We start from the raw sequence: 23,504 nt of genomic DNA, 5'->3' as shown, positions 1-23,504 counted from the left end.
TGCTGAAATTCTGCCAATGCAGCAGGAGAAGCCCTGAAGAAATTCCCAACTTTCTGGGAGGGAGATATTTATTTTTACTGTCTTTTCCATTTGATGCAATCAACATCCCAGCAAGGATTTAAAACACATGGGTTACTGCCAGCACATACCACAGTTGGAACTACTGCTATGCTCGTAAACTGTATAGCTTGAAGTTGTTCAATGGTTTCCTCTTTTGTAATCCTCCAGCGATGGTCATACATTCATCACACATTGTCAGCTTTTAATAAATTCTAACCAGAACTCCCAGTGAACACTTTCAAAACATACATAAATCAAAGGGGAAACTTGCTAGACCCTATAGGAAAACACCAAACACATTCAAGCCCTGTATTCATGTGCAGGAATTCAGTTTCAGTGAAAGCAGTCTCACTGTTATAAATGAAAGCAAATTAAATATCAGCAAACATGGAAATTGGGTACTACTGGATGATTTTGTTTGGCTCAGTTCTGTTTCCTGAGAAAGGAGGAATGAAATACAACCCTGAGCTCTCACAACCATTACCTGCTCCAGTGAATCACTTAGTAAGCCATTGTGCTTGCTCTGCATATAAGCACTTGCACTCCCACTCTTCGCCACTCGGATTCTTGCAAGTCTGGCTTTCTGTAAAAACAACAACATACAAATCTATCAATAGTGTATCTGCACTTCTTTTCCTTTCTCATTTTATTTCACATTGATGATAGATTATTCATTTTGAAAATTTTTTACCAAGGAATGACATTTGTATGAGGAAATTATTTACTGATTATAATTTCAGATCAGAAAATACTCACCCAAATAAACATTTTAGTCTATGTCATATAAAAAGCCCAGTCTATATATCAGACATCTGAGGCATTATTTTTGACTTAGCTTTATTTACCTGCAACATTGGCTCATTTTTACAAAAATAAAATCACTATTTGTGCAAATATTCCGCCTCATATTTGTTCACTATTTTAACATTTACAAAGATTTACTGGAATTATGTTGAGAGCAAACTGATATGGACTCATCATCCCTTGCTGCAAGAAATATATTTCAATTGCACCGAGACATTTTCCGTTTATCATTTAATTATCTAAACTAGTGGAGATTTCTACAAGTTGGGCCAGGTGAAACTTAGTCCATAGTAACCAACACACATGTTGCATTTCAATCATTCAGTTCATGGCACATCCATCCATACTGAGATGATGCAGCCTATTGTCAGACCATCAATTTCCAGAGCTGCTCAAAGCCATGCTCCAAGGCTACTTACACTAGTTTCTCCCAATGAAAGACAGACAGTCCTCCAATAAATAGCACTGCGCAGGATCAGTAGAAAAATCAAAGGCATATGGAAGACAGGCACCAAGAGAAGCTGAATTTGCATGGACTATTTCATGATTTGTTTATAAATTTGGTTTGGAACGTTTATGTTTTGGTGTCTTTTACTTTCCCATTTGTGGCCAAGTGTTGCCAGCAACAAAAGGCAAGGTGAAGATGCCTGGTGAATGGAGAATTAGAATTATGATTATTCGCGTTGCACCAAGATGAGTTCTTTATGGACAGTCTGACAAGGAAATGGTTGTCTAGATTGACACCTTCCTTCCTACCCATCATATCATGTTCCTGCTTTTCAGTTACATGGTTTAAAACTGGAGGCATGTACTCTCTCCCCATGATGGGGAAGATATGTAGCAAATAGCAGATCACTACAATTCTTGCAACCTCCTCTGCAAAAACACTACAGGGCTTGTTCAAACAGATCCAAGCATTATTTCAGTGTGTAAATGGTTCAATCACATTTTATCTGGTAGTATGGTTATTAGTTTATGTCAATAATGCATGTGTGTGTTGGGGTTGCTCACTGAGCTCAATAGCTATGACATCCTAGGGTAGTCTTTGTTGGTTCAAAGCTACCCTTAGAACATTAATGGAGTAACATCCATTATGGCCACATTATAGGGACAGGTTGACACTGCAGAAACCACAAGATAATGTGTGTGCAGTCAATACCTTCCCACATTGTGGAGAAGACTTCAATCCTAGCACAGAGAGAATTCAATGCTCGACTGAGTACACAGACTCAGTGACCTCTCTTGCAGAACAATGGACAGCAAACTATGAGGTGTTGCAAACAAATCCAGAGTCAGCCTGGAAGAAGCCTGATATTTGTCAGTTCTCTGACCTGATCACTTTTATGAGGAGGGCAACAGGGATTATCCAGGAAATTACAGGCTGGTCAGATTTATGTCACTGGCAGGGAAATTATTGGAGAAGATTCTTAAGGACAGGGTTTACTCAAATTTAGAAAAGAATGGACTTATTAGGGATAGTTGCCCTAACTTTATGTAGAGGTGGTCTTGTCTCACAAATTTGATTTTTTTGAGTAAGTTACAAAGATGATTGATGAGGGTTAAGGCAGCGGACGTTGTCTACATGGACTGTATTAAAGCATTTGACAGGCCCTTCATGGTAGATTGGTCAAGAAGATTAAGACACAAGGGATCCATGGTGAGTTGGTAAGTTGGATAAAAAAACTGACTCGGTCATAAAAGAAAGGGTAGTCGTGGAGGGGTGTTTTTTTGACTGGGTGTCTGCGGCCAGTGGTACTCCAAAAGGAAATGTGCTGGGACCTCTGTTGTTTGTATTTTAAATAAATGAGCTGGATGAAAATTTAGATGATGTGATTAGTAAGTCTGCAGATGATATAAAAAATAGTGGAGTTCTGGATAGTGAGGAAAGTTGTTAAAGGATACAGCAGGATATAGATCAGTTGGAAAACTGGGTGGGAAATGGCAAATGGAGTTCAATTCAGACAAACATGAAGTGCTGGATTTTGGGAAGTCAAATGCAAGTGGAAAGTGTACAGTAAATAGAAGGACCCTAATGAGCATTGATACTCAGAGGGCTCTTGGGGTGCAAGTCCTTAGCTCCCTGAAAGTTGCAATACAAGTGGATAACGTGGTGAATAAGGCGAACGCATGCTTGTCTTCATTCAGCTGTACAAGTTAGCAAGTCATATTGCTGCTGTATAAAATTTTAGTTAGACCACATTTGGAGTATTGTGTGCATTTCTGGTTGTCCCACAATAGGAAGAACGTGGAGACTTTGGAAAGGGTGCAAAAGAATCCTTTTCCCACGTTGTAAATTTCAAACACTAGGGGGCACATGTTTAAGCTAAGATGAGGTAAGTTTAACGGAGATGTGTGAGGCAAGTTTTCTGCTTAGAGGATGGTGGGTGCCTGGAATGTGCTGCCGGGGGAGGCAGTAGAAGCAGATATGATAACAATGTTTAAGAGGCATTTAGACAGGCGCATGAACAGGCAGGGAATAAGAGGGATATGCACCATGTGCAGGCAGATGGGATTAGTTTAGAATGGCACAGACATGGTAGGCCACTGGATCTGTTCCTGTGCTGTACTGTTCTATTTATTAACCGTGAAAGAACGGCAATATAGTTCAAAGCCAGGGTGACGTGTGACTTGGAGGGAAGCCTGCAGATGGTGGTGTCCTGTACTGCTGCTGCCTTTGTTTTCTACATGGAAGAGATCCCAGTTTTGGAAGATGCTGCTGAAGAAATCTGAGAAAATTACTGCTGCACATCGTAAGACTTAACACACCATTCCCCGTGGACCTTTGCAACTTCAGACAAATATAGGAAGCACCAAACATGTAGAGCCTTAGCAGTTGCTAAAAACACTCAACTGCGAACTAGCACGTAGGTAGGTGTTGATGTCCTTAAATAGTACCTTTGGGACTCTTTCCTGCTGCTGAATGCACTGTGTAGTTATGCAAGGTTAAGACAAAGTGTTGGCTGGAATGCTGAGCTCTAAAATGACATCGCTGACATCAAATCAGCATTGCACAAAACAGGCCATTCCAACCTGATAGTCAAACATCAGTATCTACACTCCTCAGAATCCCTACAGTATGGAGGCAGGCCACTCAGCCCATCAAGTCCACACCAACCCTCCAAAGAGCATTCCACCAAGACCCACCCCTACCATATCCCTGTGTTTCCCTAGATACCATGGACAATTTAGCAAGGCCAATCCGCCTAACTTGCACATCTTTGCACTGTGGGAGAAAACTCACATAGACCCTGGAAGAATGTGCAAACTCTACACAGACAGCCACCTAAGGCTAGAATCAAACGTGGTCCCTGTTTCTGTGAGGCAGCAGTGTTAACCACCGAGCAATCATGCCGCCCTATCCCAGTCTACTCATTTCACTCTTTTTATCCATTGTGTACTTGTAGTTTTCTTTAGATATCTTTGCCATTTGCCTCAACAAGTTCCATATTTACAAGTTAGCAAGCTACACATTCTCACCACTTTGAGTAAGGAACTTTCCCATAATATCCTTACTGAATTTATTAGTAATTGTCTTGTTTTATGGTCCTTGGTTTTGGACTGTAATACAGTTTCAGATTTTTGCTGTTGTCACAACTATGCTGAATAAAAACTTGAAGTAGCACTTACAACAGCTGGTTACTTAAAAGTCAAATATAATTGGAATGCAACTACAGTATGGACAAAAATAGGATTAGCTTTGAGAAGGTCCCATTAGTATTTTCCATAAGACAATAAGAGGGGGAAAAACCTACAAGCTTAGTTTAAAACCATATTATATTTTCTTTGTGAACGATTTAGAGATAATGCATCATTTAATGTTTAAGATTAAATAAATCTGTGTGCACATTTATTAAAATTCTTATCACTGACTCTGATATATTAAGCATGCAGATGGCATGTGCATTGCTGTTACTGTGGGCATTTATCTGATCAAATATTTTGCCAAAGGATTTTCACAGATGATTTCTATTTATCTTATTTTACTATGCACCTAAAGCTTACTATAAAAATATGTACTCACATGAAGAGAATATTAGGCCAGCCAATTTGAATATGACCTCATATTTTAGCAAAGGAATCATCTCAATAATGAAGCCGATTAAAGCAATGTTCTGTGAAACTTTCTCCATCCGGTATTAAAGGTTAATAAAGTAATAACATTTTCCAATCATACGCTTAACTTTATTAAATAGTTCTCAGTTTTTGCTGCTCCTGTGAAAAGGATGTAGCACCACTGGGGATTTACAATTTTTCTACTGTCAATGGTCAACTTGGATTTTCATTAAAGCCAAATGTCACAAAAAAATTGAAATGCAGTACAGAGTGACAATAGAAGGCTATGGTCTTATTTCATCACAAATTGTATTAGGTAAAAACAATACGATTGGATCGTTCCGAGGGATGGTCACTGGATCCAAAACGTTATCTCTGTTTTTTCCTTCACAGATGCTGCCAGACATGCTGAGTTTTTGCAGAAACTTTGTTTTTGTTTCTGGTTTACAGCATTCTCAATTCTTTTGGTTTTTATTTATGATTGGATTGTACTTGTCAAATAACTGAAAATTTTTGAAGAAATTCATAGTGTTTGTATAAACTGCTAATACTTTAAAACACTGGTAAAGCAGTGCAAGACTGCTTGAGTTTGAACGCAACTATCACTGACACTTACAGGATCGGAGGGGACCAAAGTATCTGTTCTGTTTACACGAGTTTACAAGAGCAACATGTTTAGTCCCTCTTCCTCCCACACTTTTGTCCATAACTCTAAGATCCTCATCATCAAGTTACTGTCCAAATGCCTTTTAAAATTATCAATGCAATCACTTTTCCCCACCTTTTCAGATTGGGTGCCAGATCCTCACAACTCCAAGTGAAAAGCGATCACCACCATTTTCCTTCTAGGTCTTTAGCCAATGATTTTAAATTTATCATATCCAGTTACTGATCTACTTGCCAGAGAGAATAGTTTTACCTTACCTACTTCATCGAAGATTGTATCATACTGAAAATTATCATCTAAGGTCCTGTTTTAATGAAGGACAGCCCTAAAATTTACCCTCTCCTTTTCCCTGGGAACATCCGGATAAATCTTTTCTTTCAAGAGAAAACAAAGTGTAGAGCTGGATGAACACAGCAGGCCAAGCAGCATCAGAGGAGCAGGAAGGCTGATGTTTCGGGCCTAGACCTTTCCTCGAAGAAGGGTCTAGGCCCAAAACATCAGCATTCCTGCTTCCCTGATGCTGCTTCATCCAGCTCTACACCTTGTTATTTCAGATTCTCCAGCATCTGCAGTTCATACTATCTCTGAAATCTCTTCTTTCCCCATTTTCTAATGCCTCTACATATCGTTCCTTGAGAGTCATGCTGAGATTTGTTCACAATATTCTGGATGAGGCCTAACTTATGATTATTATTACTATTCCCTTTGTCTTAAATGATTTATCACATTGATTGGTTTCCACAATATCGTAATAGCCATGATGAAATATACGAAAGAAGTAACCTAGAGTATGTTTTTCTTCAAGGATCACATCAGGACAACTGTGATTCCACAGCAGTTACTCCAAATTGAAGTGAAAATAGATTCTGAAAGTAATATAAACCAAGTGTAAATGAATAATACATTTTTCTTAGTATTGAAACATCTAATATTCATTAATATTCCATGTCAAACTACCTGTTTGCAAATTGTAAAAAGACTTTGGACTTTTTTTTTCTGAGTGCAGAGGTGCATTTCATTGTGACACTATGATCTTCCTTAGAGAAAATCCAAGTTTCCTGTCTTTCCCAATGCCACTCAATTTTTCTTTGGCTAATCATGCAAATTGGAATGCCTAATGTACAAAATAGACATTAACCCTTACCGAAGTCATGTTTAATGAGGTTGGTTGAGCGGGGTGGGGTGTTGCAGATAGTGGGTGGTGAGGATCAGATGGCAAAAGAATTGGATTTTTTTCCTGAACATTATTTTAACTGGTGCTGCAGCAATTTGGAACCCCTTTAAAACCATGTCAAAGTTTGGATTATGTGGGGAAAACAGGGTCTCCTGAAGATTTGCGAATATTCAGAAAAATTAAGTAGAATATTGTGTTGACACCTTCAAATGTCATTATTTGGTGTTGTACTTTCCTGTAGATGTAATTTTAATGTAGTGATTCATCACAGGGATCTGTCATGAAAAGGGATGCTGACTCTAAGTTGAACAGCATTGTCTTATTATTTATATCTATTAGTACTTGTCTAATGGAGAAAATAACAAAATGTATTAACATTACATAAAGAAAGTTCTCATTTCACATTTTTGTGATTAGATTTAATTGGACTGACAGATCTGGCTTTTTAAAAAAATATCCTACTTCTGAAGGTATAAAAATGTTCTTCCATTGCACCTCTTTCCATTAATTAGTAGGCGCATTGCTTTGAAATAGAAACTTTGTGTGCTCACCCAGTGGAGTCAAATGTTTTTGTCATGACAGCTATTTAATTATGAATGCCTGGTTGAGTTTCAAGAGAATCAGCTCAGCAGGTAGTCTTACTGATTCATTAGAATATAAGAAAAAGAAGCATGAGTAGGCCATTCTGTTCGTCAGATCTGCTCTACAGTTCAAAAATATCATGGCTGATCTGCCCCAGGCCTCAAATCCTCTTTTGTGTTAACTCAGCTCCCTGATATTTCAAGAATTTACCTACCTGCTCTTCAACTAATTTTGGTGATCTAGCCTCCACGTTTCTCTGGGACGGAGAACTTCAGATATTTACTACTCTCTAGGAGAAATTCCTTTGCATCTCAGCTTTAACTGAGTGTCCCTTTATTCTATAACTATGTCTCCTAGTTCAAGGTTCACCCACTGGTGGAAACATTTCACCGTTTACCTTGTTAAACACCTCAGAATGTTGTATGTGTCAATATGATTACCTCTTTCTTCTAAACTCTAGTGAATAAAGGCCTATGCTGTTAGCTACTCTTGATAAGGTAAGACCCTTCATCCCAGGAACCAGCCTATTGTATCTCTTTTACATTGCCTCCAATGCCTGTATGAGCTTTCTTACTGTACACAGTTCTCCAGACACATTTTTACCAATACCCTACACATTTGTAACAAAACTTCTCTATTTTTAATAAAACTTCAATCCTCTAGCAATATAGGTCAAAATACTAATTGCCTTCCTAATGACTTACTGCACCTGCATGTTAATTTTTTGTGTTTCATGCAGGAATGCTCAAAATCCTCTGCATTGCACTTCTTTGGAGTTTCTTTCTCCATTTCAATAAAAGTCTGCCTTTTGATTCTAGCAAAGTACATAACCTCAAACTTTCCTGTATTAAATCAAGTTTTTGTCCATTCTCAGTCTATCTATATCCCCTTGCTTTTGACCTTGTCAAAACACAGTCTTCCATTTATTATTGTATCTTTAATAAATTTGGTTACATTACCCTCTGTCCCCTCTTTCAAGTCGTTAATATAGTTCGTAAATAATGACACCCTAGGCACTTTGTGACACTCCACTAGTTACACCTTTCCAAACTGAAAAAAAATCCATTAATCCCAAGTCTGTCTTTACTTTGGTAACCAAACCTCAATCCATGCTAATACATTACTTCCAATACTGGTCTGACTGTATACCCACATTCCTCACACACACCATCACAGCATCTTGCAAAATGTGCTATGAACCTGACTGCTGTGCGAATAGAGAAAAATGCCTCATCACGTCACACATGGGTTGATTAGACATTTTGTGAGCAGTGAATGTGTACAGGTCAGATTTTCCCAAGGCGAGATGTAAAGTAGGTTTGAGGTCTTCAATCAACAGATTTCAGAAGTAAATTGGCGTCCAAAGATTGTCTATAAATTTTGAATGTTTGTTGCACTTCTCTTTGCAAAGAGGTTTCGTCTGCTGTGTTATAAATTTCTTACATTTACAATGTTATCAATAGTCTGTAGCAGTCAGCTTGTTGTCCTTTATGACCAAATGCCACCACCTCACACCTCCTGGCATGATTCATATGGGCCTTGTGAGAACGCTTAACTGTTAATATTTTACTTTAGTATAGAATTATAAACATTGCTAGGATAACTGAAATTACAGGAACACAATCAAATCTGTGACAATGCTGAATGTGACTTGGAGATCATGCTAATGCAAGTTGGGGTTTTTGGACTGTGAAAATGTTATACATTTTCATCAGCATAGTTTGGAAAGGAATTTATGTGAGGTTGCTCAGAGATGGTGAAATAAGTACTTCAAATTGGTTCCTAAAAATTAAGAATGAGGAGCTGAATTTGACTGCTCTGATCATCTACTGTAACTTCACAGCCTGAATGGTGTTTATGCTTATCTCTTGTGCTTGCTCAGATTTTCCACAAAAATAACAGCAGGTGAATGGTAGCGTTCCAGCAGGAATGCAATCACATACTGCCTCTTTTGTTCAGTGCATACAGAAGAAAAATAATGTCCCTCTCATACCAGAATCATTCAACAACCACAGGATTCTTCTTGCTTCCTGGACTCATCCAGTGTTGAAAAAAAAGTCAATTTTGCTTGCAATTTCTATCCTTTTTTCACCTTCATCTGGTCTATCTCTGACTATTCTCTTCCTTTCCTTGAGTTCTCTGTTTCCCAGGAAAGACTGACCCTAATATGCTGACTCTCATTGTTATCCCAACTACACCTCCTTACGCCCTGCTTCCTTTAAGGATTCCATTCTATGGTTGCAGTTTCTCTCTTTCCATTGCATTTGTTCTGATAATGTCACCTTTCACCAGGCTGCCTCCGAACTTTGTCCTCAAATAAGGATTCCACCCTGCCAAGGTTGGCAGAGCCCTCAAATGTGTCCGACTCATCTCCTGCCCTTGTGCTCTCAACCCTTCCCTGCCCCTCCTTCCCAGAACAATGATAGCACTCCCTTTGTCCTCACATTCCACCCCACCAATCACTGTATTTAGAGGATGACCTCCAAAAGTATACCACGACTAAGCACATCATCCTCTCCCCTACATTGTCATCACTCTACATAGACTGTTCTTTGTGTGCAACCAAGGTTCACTCCTTCATTTCTCCTAATGCCTTTTCACTCTCCACTGGTATGTTCTCATGCAAATGCAGAAGGTGTAACAGTTACCCATCCACCTGTGCACCACTCACTGTCCAAGGCCCCAAACGCACATCCTAGATGAAGCAGTATTTTGTTTGTATTTCTTACTACTGCATTCACTGTTCACAATGCAGTTGTCTATACCCTGACAAGACCTAACGTAGACTGGGTGATAACTTTACGGAATACCTCTGCTCTATCTTTAGGAATGACCCCTATCTTCAACTGTTTGCCATTTTAAAAAATCACTTAAATCCCAAGCTAACATTTCTGTTTGGGGCCTGCTACACTGTTTCAACAAAATAGAACATAAGACAAAGAAATAACACCTCATTTTCTGCTTAGGTTAAATCTGTTTTGCCTTCTACAGATGCTGCCCAATTTGCTCAGGTTCTCTTTCTGTTTTAATTACACAACAATAACAGTTTATGTTGATATAAAAAATTTACTACAGGAAAATATCCCAAGCTGCTTCACCGAAGCATCATCAAACAACATTTACTGCTGAGCTATATAGGATGAGCCAATTCTTGCCACAGACATTGGTTTGAATTATTGCAAAGTTACATAGAGTACTTGTAGATTGAGATGGCAGGAAGTTGGAATTTGGTGTTTATAAAACGCTAAAGGGGAAAGCATTACATGGTCCCTTTAGAAGATGTTGTGCTTTTCTATGCTTAGAGATGTAAAATAAATGTCTGAGTAGCAGGTTGAAGGTTTGCAAGTACACAGAGAGCACCCAAATTGAAACATATTATCGAAAGGCCTTGCAGTGAACAGACTAAGCAGCAGTTTTATTTTGTTATTAAGACAACAAGTTTTTGAACTGAACCAATCCATTTGAATTAGGCACTTAGACACCAAAAGCCAAATAAATTTAAATCTGATGGCTTTGACAACATAGGCCCAATCCTATTGTAAGAAATTTATATATCAACAGGAGTATAAAAGAAGGGGGCAGTTAGACAAAGAGCAAGGAGCTAATTGCCATCTGCCAGAGTTAACAACCCTCAGCTCGCAAAAGACAATTGCCAGCTCTCACAGTCTTCTCTAAGCCTTAGAGAAAGCACTGTCTGAAAACAAAGGTATCACTGACATGACTAGTTAATATTCCTGACAGAAGAATTGAAGAAGTCATTCCTGACAGAATAAACAACAGAGAAGTTACAGAATGTTCTAGTAGACTCGAAACCCACTGTAATTTTCAGAGACTAAATCCTATATTTTATTTTGTTTTATATAAGTGGCACTTGTATTTGTTGGAACAACATATTATTGGAATCTTGCTTTATTCGGGAATAGTTGGCAGGTAAAAAGGCTTTATTCAGTTTATTAATAGTTTACTTAATTTCTTCACTGTTAGAGTTAGATAAATAAATTGTTACTTGTTGATTGTAATGTGAATGACAGGAATTTGTTTTACAAATTACAGGGTGAGGTATGCTTTGGGTGTTTTGGTTTTAGTTCTTGGAGGGGGAGGTCAACCTCCGCTTTATAACAGATTAGGGGTGCATCTCGGAACTGAACAGATTTGAGCAGATTTAAGGAGTAAAAGGTCCCAGCAGATTTAAATAGACCTGGGGCAACTGCCCTAGATCTTTAAATAAAACTTAAGTGAGAAGTGGAAAATCTGTTTAATTTCAGCTGCTTGTTGTTGGTTGAATGAAAAGTCAGGAAATAGCTCTTAACATCGCTAAAGAGGTTCTGGTGGTCAAAGATGCTTCCCAAATTTGCCAAGAAACTTTAGGAAAACAGAAAAAGGTGACACTTTTACAATTATCAGACAGGCTAAAGTTGTATTGAAGTGGGCGAAGCATTTAGCTATTTCAGAGCAGTGGTGAAATGCAGTGGAGTTAGAAAAAAATAAATTGCAGATTAGACAATTGGAGTTAGAAGATAAGGAAAGGCAAAGAAGATTCCTAGAAGAACAAAAAGAGAAGGTAAGAATTGCCCAAAAAGAAGGAAGAGAAAAAGAGAGAGAAGAAAGCGATAAAGAGAGAAACAAAGGAAAAAGAGGAAAAAAAGGGAAAAGGAGACAAAAGAAAGGGAAAGAGAGAGTTTGAACTTCAGAGGTTGGCAATTGGACAGGAAAGTTGATGTAAAAGGATGGAGGAGAAGGAAGAAGGTGGGCTTAGTGAGGAGGATAGTGGTGATTAGCAAACCCATCATGGAGCCAAAGGCCTGGTACTGATATATACAAATATATCAAGATATTAACAAAATTCGATGAAAAGAATGTAAAGCCTTTTTCATTTCCTTTGAGAAATTGACTAAACAGATGAACTGGCCAGAGACTATGTGGGCATTGTTAATTCAGGCCAAGTTGGTAGGCAGGTCTGGTGAGGTGTTTGCAGTACTGTCAGAGAAGGTGTCAGGCAAATATGAAGTAAAAAATGCTATTTTGAGTGCTTATGAATTGCTACCAGAAGCATAGAGACAACAGTTCAGAAATGTAAGAAAGGAACCAGGTCAGATTTATATTGAATTTGAAAGAATTAAATACAGCAACTTCAATATTCGGATGAGAGCATTAAAGGTAGAAAAGAAATTAAAAACTTTCAGAGACAGTATTCTGCTGGAGAAGTTTAAAAACTCACTTCCAGAAGTGATAAGAACTCATGCTGAGGAACAGTAAGTTAAAACAGTGAGAAGAGCTGCAGTGAAGGCAGATGAATACACATTAGTGCATAAATCAAAATCTAGCTTCTGACAGCAATTTCATTCTGTGAGGGATAGAAATTGAGAAAGAGGGAGAACTTTCAATGTAAAATCAAAAAGTAGATTACACTGGGAATAGTTTACCACATGTGAAAAAAGAACTCCACAGGATGGAAAGGAGGTGAAAGACCTCAGGTGTTTCTACTGCAATAAGGTGGGACACACAAAGTCCCAGTGCCAACGGGTTAAGGCAGGCACTGGGAAAAAGGACGTGGTAAGAGAGGCTACACCAGTGGGATTAGTTGAGGCAGTGAAGGAAATCCCAAAGAAGTCGAGGAGTTGCAGGAGAATGTGCAACCTAGTCATGGGCTGAATAGTAAGATAGCGCCTGATCTTTTTAAAGACTTCACCTGTATGGGTAAGATTTACACAGATAGAACAAGGTGAGTGGGTAAAAGAAGTTAAAATATTGAGAGTGGATGAAGGGCCTAGGCCCGAAACGTCAGCTTTTGTGCTCCTGAGATGCTGCTTGGCCTGCTGTGTTCATCCAGCTCCACACTTTGTTATCTTGGATTCTCCAGCATCTGCAGTTCCCATTATTTCTCTCTCCAAAATATTGAGAGATACAGGAGCCAGTCAGTCTCTAATAGTAGGAGCTGAAAATATTTGCAGTCCTTCTGAAATGTTGCCTGAGAGAGTGGTAATTTGTGAAATAAATGGAGAGAGACGTAGCATTCCCCTGTGTAAAATAAGGCAAGAAAGTCCAATCAAGGCTGGGGAAGTGATAGTGAAAGTGATGGAAATATAGGCTATTCTCGGAATACAGTTTATTCTTGGAAACTGCCATCTGCAAGATTTAACAACCCCCAGACTGCAAGAGAGAATTGTTGGCTCTCACAGTCTTCTCTAAGTCTTAGAGAAAACACTATCTAAAAAAAAGTACCAACAGCATGACTCCTTAATATTCCTAACAGAAGGATCAATGGAAAATGCATTCCTGATAGAAGGTTCAACAGAGAAGGCACAGAACATTCTGGTAACCCGGCTGTAATTTTGGGAGACTAAATCCTATGTTTTATTTTGTTTTATATAAGTGGTACTTGTATTTATTGGAACAACATATCATTGGAATCTTGCTTTATTCGGGAATAGTTAGTAGTTAGAAAGGGTTTACTCAGTTTGTTAATAATTTAATTAATTTGTTCACAATTAGAGTTAGATAAATAAATTGTCACTTGTTAATTGTAATGTGAGTGGCAGGGATTTGTTTTATCTAACCACAAGAAATTGCTGAAGAGCAGGTTACACCACTTTTCACATTTCTTTTACAGATTATAGGGCAGGTGCTTCTCTTTGGGTGTTTCGGTTTTAGTTCTCAGAGGTGGAAGGGGGTCAACCCCCACTTTATAACAGATTGGATGTTTTAATTGAGGAGTTAGAGAGGCAGAGAGAATTAGGGAGAAAATGTAACAGTCTTAGGCCCAGGCAGCAAAAGGAATGCCAGGATCTCAGAGGACGATAAGGTTGGAAGAGTTTGCAGATGCCATGTACTTGTCTGATGTCCCATCCACAACACACGTTTACCATGGAGAAACTAGAACCATAGCAGATTACACTCAGGGAGTCAGTCTTATTCAATACCTGTGAACAAAGAAAGTAACTACATTAACTAAATGTGGAGCTGGAAGGAGTAGGCTTTTTCCTCCAAATTCCTTGATAAAAAGCACCTGGATAAGTATGGTTTATCAAAACAATCCGAGGTATTTTATCAGCAAAAGGCAAGTAAACCAAGCCAATAATAAAAAAAATCTGTACAGTGCTAATTGGGAAGATTATGCTAATCCATCACTTGGATGCAAGTTGTTATGGAATTGCAGTACGAAAGAGGAACAATTTTGCACACAGCAGTCTCCCACAAACAGCAATATGACAATCATCAGCAGTCATTTCAACAATGTTGATTCAGAAATAAATATTAGCAAAAGTACGAGAGATACCTCCTCCACTGATTTTCAGAATAGTGCCAGGAGATCTATTAGATTGGACTTCTTTTTAATGAAAGACAGCATTTCTAACAGCGCAGCACCCCCTCAGTTGGGCAATTGTTAAAACCTTTGATCTGGAAACACGACTTATAATTTGTAAGTTCTTTAAAATGCCTTTGGAGCTGATTTACTTAAGAGTGTTTGGAAATGACTTCAAGGGTTTGTATCAATTGTAAGGGGATCAGTTGTAATTTTCTTGGATTATAAGAAATTCTAGTCCAAGTGATCTGACATCCCTTTATCTAGAATCAGTGCCAACAGTAAGGAAGTTAAGAGCAAAGGCTGGCATGCATTAGGGAAAACTGCAGACAGAAAAGAAAATTGAAGGTACAAGAAAGAGCTGGATGCAGAAGGCAATCAGCACACACATGCATAAACAAACAATGCAGCAGGACGCAGTTATAAAACCCATAGCGTGTCAAACAGCAAACTGGACTCTCTCTAGATAAACAGGGTTATAAAACTCTCGGGAAAGCTACATACAACGAAGCTGAAAAGGACTGAAGCCTAAAAGTCGTGTGAAACCTCAGGCATGAGAAAAAGCTCAGAGTTCGTATCAAAGGGCCAGATTGTGAAATGAATCTTATTGATTGGTCAGTTGAAAAAAAACTCTGGAAAATTTTACCATTAGGACTGATGTGACCTGAGTGAAACAGAACTTGTAGATATGCACTTTGCTCGTGATAAGCATATGTGGGACCTTGGAAGGAGCATGGCTGTCCATGAACAAGGCTCGAATGCGGGGCCATTGAGTGGGTAGGTGAGAAATTCTACGTACTATAAACCGAATTGCAGAACTTTGCAACTGCACATGGTGTCGCACGTGAGTAATAAGTCACACACCTGTAGTACCCAAAGTCATATTTCCATTTAAAGTGGACATTTCCTTTTTATTTCAAATGTTATTTGCATGTCAATTCATGGTTAATTTGCATTGGTTGTAATTACAAAAAGTGAAATATTATTTGTAATTTCTTCATTTGGGATTTGGTAAATTTCATTATTTTGATTTAATTTTCCCTTGCAGAGACTGTAACACACTGTAATGGTGGATCTCAACAATTGAACCTCCAGGCATGTACTCAAGGTGTGCCTCAGGCTCAATGACACAGGACTCTACTAGAGAACATTTCTGAGCAGTTTCAGAAAAAAAACATTTTGCTCTGAATAATTAAATACAATATGGTTATTTTTGATTGGACCACCAAAGTAAATGCATTGACATTATTATAGATGAAATGAGAAAATCTGTGAAGTGAGTATATCTGGGCAAAGAAATTCTGAAATAATTGCAAACTTTCTTGGAGTTTTTTAATGAGATGAAAGGGGATTACATGGTTGGATTTCCCAAAGGCATCTGATAAAACGTCACAAACAGGTTTGTCAGCAAAATTGATGTCCATGGAATAAAAGTGAAACTGGCAATACGTTTACAAAGTTGGCTGAATGACAGAAAACAGAATAATGGTGAATAGATTTTTCTCAGATTGGTGGAAAATATTTAGTCAGGTTTTCTGGGGCCAGTGTAAAGAGCACAGCTTTTTGTGATGTTCAGTAATGACCTAGGCATCGATATATATGGCTCAGTTTCAAAATGTGCAGATGACACAAACATACAAGTATTGTGAACTTTGAAGAAGACAGGTTATAAGAGCAGGGAAGTTATGTTGGAACTATGGTTAGGTTACTGCTGGAGTACGGCATGCAGTTCTGGCTGCAGCACAAAAGGAAGGGTGTGATTGCACCGGAGGAGGAGAGGATTTACCAGGATGGCACCTCCGGTGGAATGCTTTATTCTGAAGAAGGGTGGATAGGCATGGGTTGTAGCCTTTGGAACAGAGAAGGTTGCGGGAGGACCTGATAAAGTGTATAAGATTATGAGGGCATAAACAGGGTGGATTGAAAGCAGTTGGTCCCCTCAGTTGAAGGATCAGCAATAAATGGCCTTTCTTTTAAAGTGGAAGATTTAGAAGGGATTTCAGGAAAATATTTTTCACCCAGAAGGTGGTGAGGGTCTGGAATGTGCTGCCTGGGAGGGTAGTTGAGGTGGGTCACCTTACACCTTTAAAAAGGTGTTAGATGAGCACTTGAAATGCCATAACATTCAAGGCTATGGACCTAGTGCTGGAAAGTGGCACTAGTGTAGATTCAGCATAGTTTTGGCAGTACAGTCTTGATGGACCAAAGGGACTCTTCTGTGCTGCATGATTCTATGGTAGTGATAAACTTCAAATGAACCGATGGAGTGGGAGGACAAGTGGCAAATAAAACTTAAAGCAGAGAAGTGTCAAGTGATTCATTTGGCTGGAAACAAAAGAGTACAATTCTAAAGATTATGCAAGATGAAAGGGACATGAACATTTATGTATACAATCATTGAAAATAACAAGACAGGTTGGTAAAGTGGTTAGAACATCTGTGATCCTCGTCTTTCTAAATGGAAGCAGAGAATACAAAAGCAAGAAAGTTATGGTGATTCTGTATAAAACCTTACTTCCGCGTCAGCTGGGCATTCCATCCAAATCTGGCACCACAATTTAGGAAAAGATGTGAAGGCAATAAAGAAGGTGCAAAACAGATTTATGATAATGATTCCAGGGATGAGAAACTTCAGTTACATAGCTAGATTAGGGGAGCTGGAGTTGTTCTGCTTGGAGAAGAGAACATTAAGGGAGATTCAACAGAGAATTTCTAAAATTATGAATAGTCTGGTCAGAATAGATGGGGAGAAACTGTTCCCATTGGTGGCAGGGCTGAGAACAAGAGGGCACTGATTCAAGGGAATTAGCAAAGAAGCATCACTGACATGAGGAAAACTCTTCACACAGTGAGCAGGATGCTTTGGCCGAGAATGCAGAGGATGTAGTTTTAATTGAGGCCTCCAAAACATAACTGGATAATTATCTGAAGTAAGCCAGTTTTCAGGCTTACTTGGAAGGTAGAAGTGTGAGACTAGATTAGTTGCTCTTCTAGAGAGCTGACAGAGATATCACTGGCTCAATCATCTCCATTATGCTGTGTATAAAGATCCTATGCAGATGTTTGTGGACACAATAGAAATCAAATTATCAATACATAAACAACTAATATTTTTAAAAAAACATGTTTTTGTTGTTTGCTGTCAATCAGAATAAAGAACTATGTGAAGTTAATACATTGAATGTTTTTCTTGGCACTGAGTTCCAGGCAATGGATCAAAATTAATATTCAAGCAGTTTTTAGGCTTTATTACAATTATAAAAATGTCCTCTACCTACAAAGATCAGATTTCATTCCTGGAACAAGAATGCCATCCAGTTCCAAAAGATGTTAAAAGCAGTTTATTTCAATTATCTTAATTTACTTCTCAAAGGATTTGTACAGCACACAAAAGGGAGAATTTAATCTCATCATTCTGGGCTGTGTGTGCTAATAAAAAGGGAAATAAATTATGTATGAGTAACTTATTTCATCACAGGGTTAAAAAGAAAATCATGAAATCTATAAATCCAACATAAAAGCAGAAAATGGTAGAAAGGCACAGCAGGTTGATGAGGATCTGAAAGGAGACAGGCGAATGGTTTGGGTGTAACTCTCTATCTGAACTGCAGCAAGTGGGGAACCAAGTAATTGATGGTTGGTTTACCAGCATGAGCACAATCATTCTGATGAAGGTTATATCCAAACTTTTTTTTTCGAGCTATTGAAAATTTAAATGCATTCCTGAGTCCTCAAGTCCTCCTATAAATCATTAAAGTAAAAACTTCTGTTTAATCCTGAAATCAAATTCCTCCTGGCCTCTGCTTTTTTTTAACTCAGACCTCTTGTACTTATCCAGTTTCCTTTGTCTATCAGTGGAGGCAATGCCTTCTGTTGTTAAAGTTAAGCTCTGGTGACCTATCCGCCTTTTTCTCCTTCTTTGTGACACTCTTTAAAACTGGTTTTATGTTTCAGAAATGTAGCCTGAATGAGGGTGTTAGTCAGTCTCAGCATGGGAAGGTGCTTGTGTTCTGGGAAATTGGGACTTTTTGCAGCTAGTTCAGTTTTACTGGCAGTGGCCATCACATTACTGTACTTTTGGCCAGGAATAGTACATTAACCTGAAAAAGCTATAAGAGATGGATGATAAAACAAGGCAGGAACCTCTGATACTACTATTCACCATTAAATATTAAGATGGAGCTTTCAAATACAGCTGACAGGGCAATTGTGTGGTATGTCAATGAGTCACCAATGTGCTACTGTTCATTTTATGGCTGGCAGAAGCTGAGCATTCTCTTTCTGAAATTGGAAAATTAAATGATGAATGGTTTATTCTTTATTAAGAGTTAAAAGGTTTTAAATACTTATAAGGATGAAACTGGTATTCCTATAGTTGGGGCACAACCATATAAATCAGGGACCTGAACCACGATTATCCACATTTACCTGACAATTTTTTATTTAAAAATATTTATTTAAAAAGAAAGCATTTTTTCATGTGATGTGGGGACCGCTGACTAGGCCTGCATTTATTGTCCATCAATAATTGCCCAGAGGTAGTCAACAACATTGGATCTGAAGTCATAGGTAGGGGAGGTGAAGGCCTAGTATTATCACTGGACTGTTAACCCAGAGACCCAGGAAATGTTCTGGGACACAGGCTTGAATCTCATCACGGCCGATGATGAAATTTGAGTTGAATAAATATCTGGACCTAAGAGTCTAATGATGACCATGAATCCATTGTCAATTGTAAGAAAAATCCATCCGGCTCACTAATGTTTTTTAGGGAAGGAAAACTGCCGTCCTTACCTGATCTGGCCTACTTGTGACTCGAGACCCACAGCAATGTGGTTGACTCTTAGCTACCCTCTGGGCAATTAGGGATGGGCAATGAATGCTGCCTGGCCAGTGATGCCCTCAGCCTGTGAATGAATAAAGAAATGTGGGCCATACCAGGTAAGAATGACAGATTTCCATTCCTATACATCAGTGAGTCAAATAGATTTTACAACCATTGACAAAGGTTACATTGTCATCACAAGCTTTTAAATCTAGTCTTCTTTCATCAAATTGGATTTCGCCATCTGCTATGATAAGATTTAAACCCATGTTCCCAGAACATGAGTTTAGGGTTCTGGAGTACTTGTTCAGAGCTATTAGCACCGTGTCACTGCTTCGCCTTTTAGTCTTCTCACCGATTACATGCGAAAAAGAAATGAAAATATTGAAATTCTTTTCACAGCTTCCTTTCATTTGGTTAAATGGAGTTATTTTTCTTGTTGATAAACAATGTTTCTACAGATATTGCAATTGCAAGCACAAAGCTCTTAACATAAGTGAACTCAAAAGAAGAAATGATGAAGCACTTTTTCTGTTGGGAGTTAGCTAATTCAACAGTTGATGATGCCCTTACAAAGAAAAAAAAACAAACATTTGTGTTAGTAACCAGTACAAACAAGACTGAGCCTAGCCATACCATATGTGTGTGTCAGCTGTTATTCACACGTACATTGAATAGAAATGCAAATACCTTCTGTGCTTTGCGTTTATCTGCCCGTTGGTTTTGATGGTAGATGCGGCTGAAGTTTGAGACAATCACAGGGACAGGTAAGGCAATAACCAACACACCACTCAAAGAGCAGATAGAACCAAAAATCTTCCCAGCAATGGTCTTTGGTACCATGTCACCATACCTGCACCAAACAAAACAAATGATTGGGTTTTAATAAAAAGGTAGCTACCAGACTTGCAGAATGATGTTTATAAATAAATGATATACAGTGGATTGTGCCAATGTAATCAATTTGTATCAGATAAGGGAGAAACCAATATAAAAATCAGAATTACAAAAATCAAAATCAATTTTTCTTTTTGTCAAAGTCCTTTTCCTAAATTTTGTTTCTATTAGATCATAGTATAGAATCCCTACAGTGTGGGAGCAGGCCATTTTGCCCATCAAATCCAAACTGCCCCTCTGAAGAGCATCAGCCCAAGGCCCGCCCCCCCCCCCTATATTTCCCATGGCTAAACCCACCTAGCCTGCACCTCCCCGGACACTATGAGCAATTCAGCATGGCCAATCCACCTAATGCGCACATCTTTAGACTGTGGAAGGAAACCCACACAGACACAGAGAGAATGTACAAACTCCACAGCCACCTTTGCCTGGATATGAACTTTGATCTCTGGCACTGTAGGTGGCAGTGCTAGCCACTGAGCCACCATGCCCCCCTTAAGTCCGACCAGCATGTCAAAACATACACACTTGTGTTCATTTTGATTCTGAGGAAATTTTAAACAAAGTTTTGTCAAAATAGAATAGCTAATTTGTGAAAACGTCATTGAAAAGTATATTATTTAATTCTGCACTTCCAACTTTTCACAGTATCGAACTGTAATACCCACTCCTTTGATAATGATCACAGCTCAAAAAGGCATCTTATTCAGCTAATGACCGTTAGAGGGATGCTTGTCGCAGTGTGAGTAAATTGGGAACTTAATATTTCAGGAAACTTGACTTTTAGAAGAGATAGGCAAAATGGAAAATATGAGATAACGGACGGGTTAAAGCCATAAAGAAATGTCATCTTGGAAAAGCAGTGTAGAGAGAACAGTAAGGGGCAACAAAGACTTACAAATAGTTTATATGGCCCTAATAGTAATTGTAGTGCCAGGCAAACTATAAATAAACCAAGAAACCAGAGGCACATGTCGGAAAGAGTAAATATGTATGTAATCTGATGTTAATGCCTCTAATATAAGACACTAGATGTGGATATCCTGATACTGAAGAATTCAATAGACATTTATTATAACTAGCTACGACATACAAAGATTATATTCACAAGCACATCAGTGTCTGTGCTCACATTAAGCTACTAGATTTAAACTGAGCAGCTACTCTCAGTAGCATATTATGTTTCAAGTAATTCCCTGTAATATGGAGTCTCAGATCATCACATAATCAAGTCACATGATATGACACAATAATAATGTCAGGATATGTTTCTTAAGGGTAAATCTTATGTTTTTTTTGGTTGTGAGAGTTACATTGTGCTTTTTTGGAGGGATTCTTGCCTTGAGGCCCAATGAGATTTCTCGTGATAACTTCTGAAACATGCTTCATCAACTACATCTGCCATCCTATGATGTTTCTCACATATGATTCTGCCTCCATTTTACCATATAGCATTCCTGGAACAACTCATCACTCATTGGGTATGTGCCAAAAGCCTGGCCTCCATTGCACTCGTACTTTCCTTAAAATCCCATTGTGCACCTGGATAAGTACTGCCAGTCTGGAGCTGCCCTGCAAAACTCCTGACATTTGTCCCCTGTAATGGGATACAGGGTTGTTACCCTTCTGCGCAGGTCTGTTATGAGTGACGTTCATATTTAACAGTTCTGATGAAGGGTCATTGGACCCAAAACTTTGACTCTGCTTTCTCTCCATAGATGCTGCACTCTGTGTCTCTTAAAGCTATTCCGACATACTGACCATGAGACTTAACACAATAGAAAACATCCTTTCTAAATTCATCTTGTTAAGACTGTTCAAGATCTTATATATTTGATCAAGTCATCTCTCGCTCTTCTCAACTCTAATGAAAATAAGTCCAACCTTTCCTCATGAGACAACTTGATCATTCCATGTATCAACATAGAAGTTTCCTCTGATTTTCCTCTAATGCAGTTACATACTTGCTTAAAAAAAAACTGTGTGTGATTTTTGAGATATAGTCTCATCAGTGCCCTGTATAGCTGAAGATGAATATCCTTACTTTCATTTTGAACTCCTCTCATAGTAAAGGATAACAATCCATTCACCTTGTTTTATGACTTGTTGTGTCTGTGTACTAACTTTCTGTAATGCATGCACTGAAACACTTAGATCTCTCTGTACGTGGAGTTCTGCAGCTGTTCTCCAGTGAAGTAAAACTCTGCTTTTTTATTCTTCTTTCATGATTGTATTGAATGGTGGTGCAATCTGGAAGGGCCAAATGGCCTACTGCACCTATTTCTATGTTTCTGTTTCCAACTCAGGTGAAGGGCTTCAACTTCCCACATTATATTCCAGAGTTTTGCCAACTGACTCAACCATCTCTACTCAACCATATTGGATTGCAATATCACTGTTTCCTCTTCACACCATAATTTCCTACATACCAATTTGTCATGTGCAAATTTAACTAACAATGCTTTGGTATAAGCCATTGATATGACTTATAAAAAGCCGATGGGATACAACACGTCACATCCCATTGCTCAAACTCTCCATTCTCTGCCAATGAATCAATCTTCCATCTATGCTATTTTGGTAGCCTCTACATCATAGCCTTTAACAGTTTTTCCTTGCCAAATGCTTTTTAACAACCTAAGTACAGTGCTATAACAGATTTCCTTCTGCCACAGTACATGCTATTCCTTCAAAATACACCAAGAAATTGGTAAACCACGATTCACTTTCACAAAAGCATGCAGTCTGCTTCTGATAATCTTGAGTTTTTCTAAGTGTGTAGTATATCGTCTTTAATGATCAATTCTAATACCTTCTCCAAGACAGGTATCAAGTTAACTCACCTATAGTTATCTGCCTCTTTCCCTCTTGAACAGAGGAGTTATATTTGCTCCTTTCCAGATCAATTAGACTTTTCCAGAATCTAGCAAATTTTGGAACATTACAGTAATGCATATAGTATCATATTTGTCATCTGTTTTAATACCCTACGATGAAGTCCACTATCAAGAAACTTGTCAGCACACAGTTCCAAAAGTTGCTCAGCATTGCTTCCCTGGTGATAGAAATTTCACTACATTCATCTCCTCCTGTTGCCTCCTCATGGCATTTTATTCTATGTCTCTGCTATAGCACATAT

The 23,504-nt window shown here is 38.5% G+C and overlaps 1 protein-coding gene across 2 annotated transcripts in view; it reads right to left on the bottom strand.

The window, feature by feature from the left end:
* Positions 1-23,504, bottom strand: part of kcnd2 (potassium voltage-gated channel, Shal-related subfamily, member 2) — a 456,602-nt gene that overhangs the window by 18,084 nt on the left and 415,014 nt on the right. For both annotated transcript variants that reach the window (XM_048549400.2, XM_048549403.2), the window contains exons 3-4: positions 20,159-20,321; positions 545-643 (exon numbers count right to left, since the gene is read on the bottom strand). In XM_048549400.2, the coding sequence (XP_048405357.1) occupies positions 545-643; positions 20,159-20,321 (262 nt within the window). The remainder of the gene's footprint in view (positions 1-544; positions 644-20,158; positions 20,322-23,504) is intronic.

This window comes from Stegostoma tigrinum, chromosome 18 (assembly GCF_030684315.1).
Source record: "Stegostoma tigrinum isolate sSteTig4 chromosome 18, sSteTig4.hap1, whole genome shotgun sequence".
NCBI classification, from domain to species: Eukaryota; Metazoa; Chordata; class Chondrichthyes; order Orectolobiformes; family Stegostomatidae; genus Stegostoma; species Stegostoma tigrinum.
The sequence above is the reverse complement of the archived record's forward strand: the minus strand, read 5'-3'. Positions and strand labels throughout refer to the sequence as shown.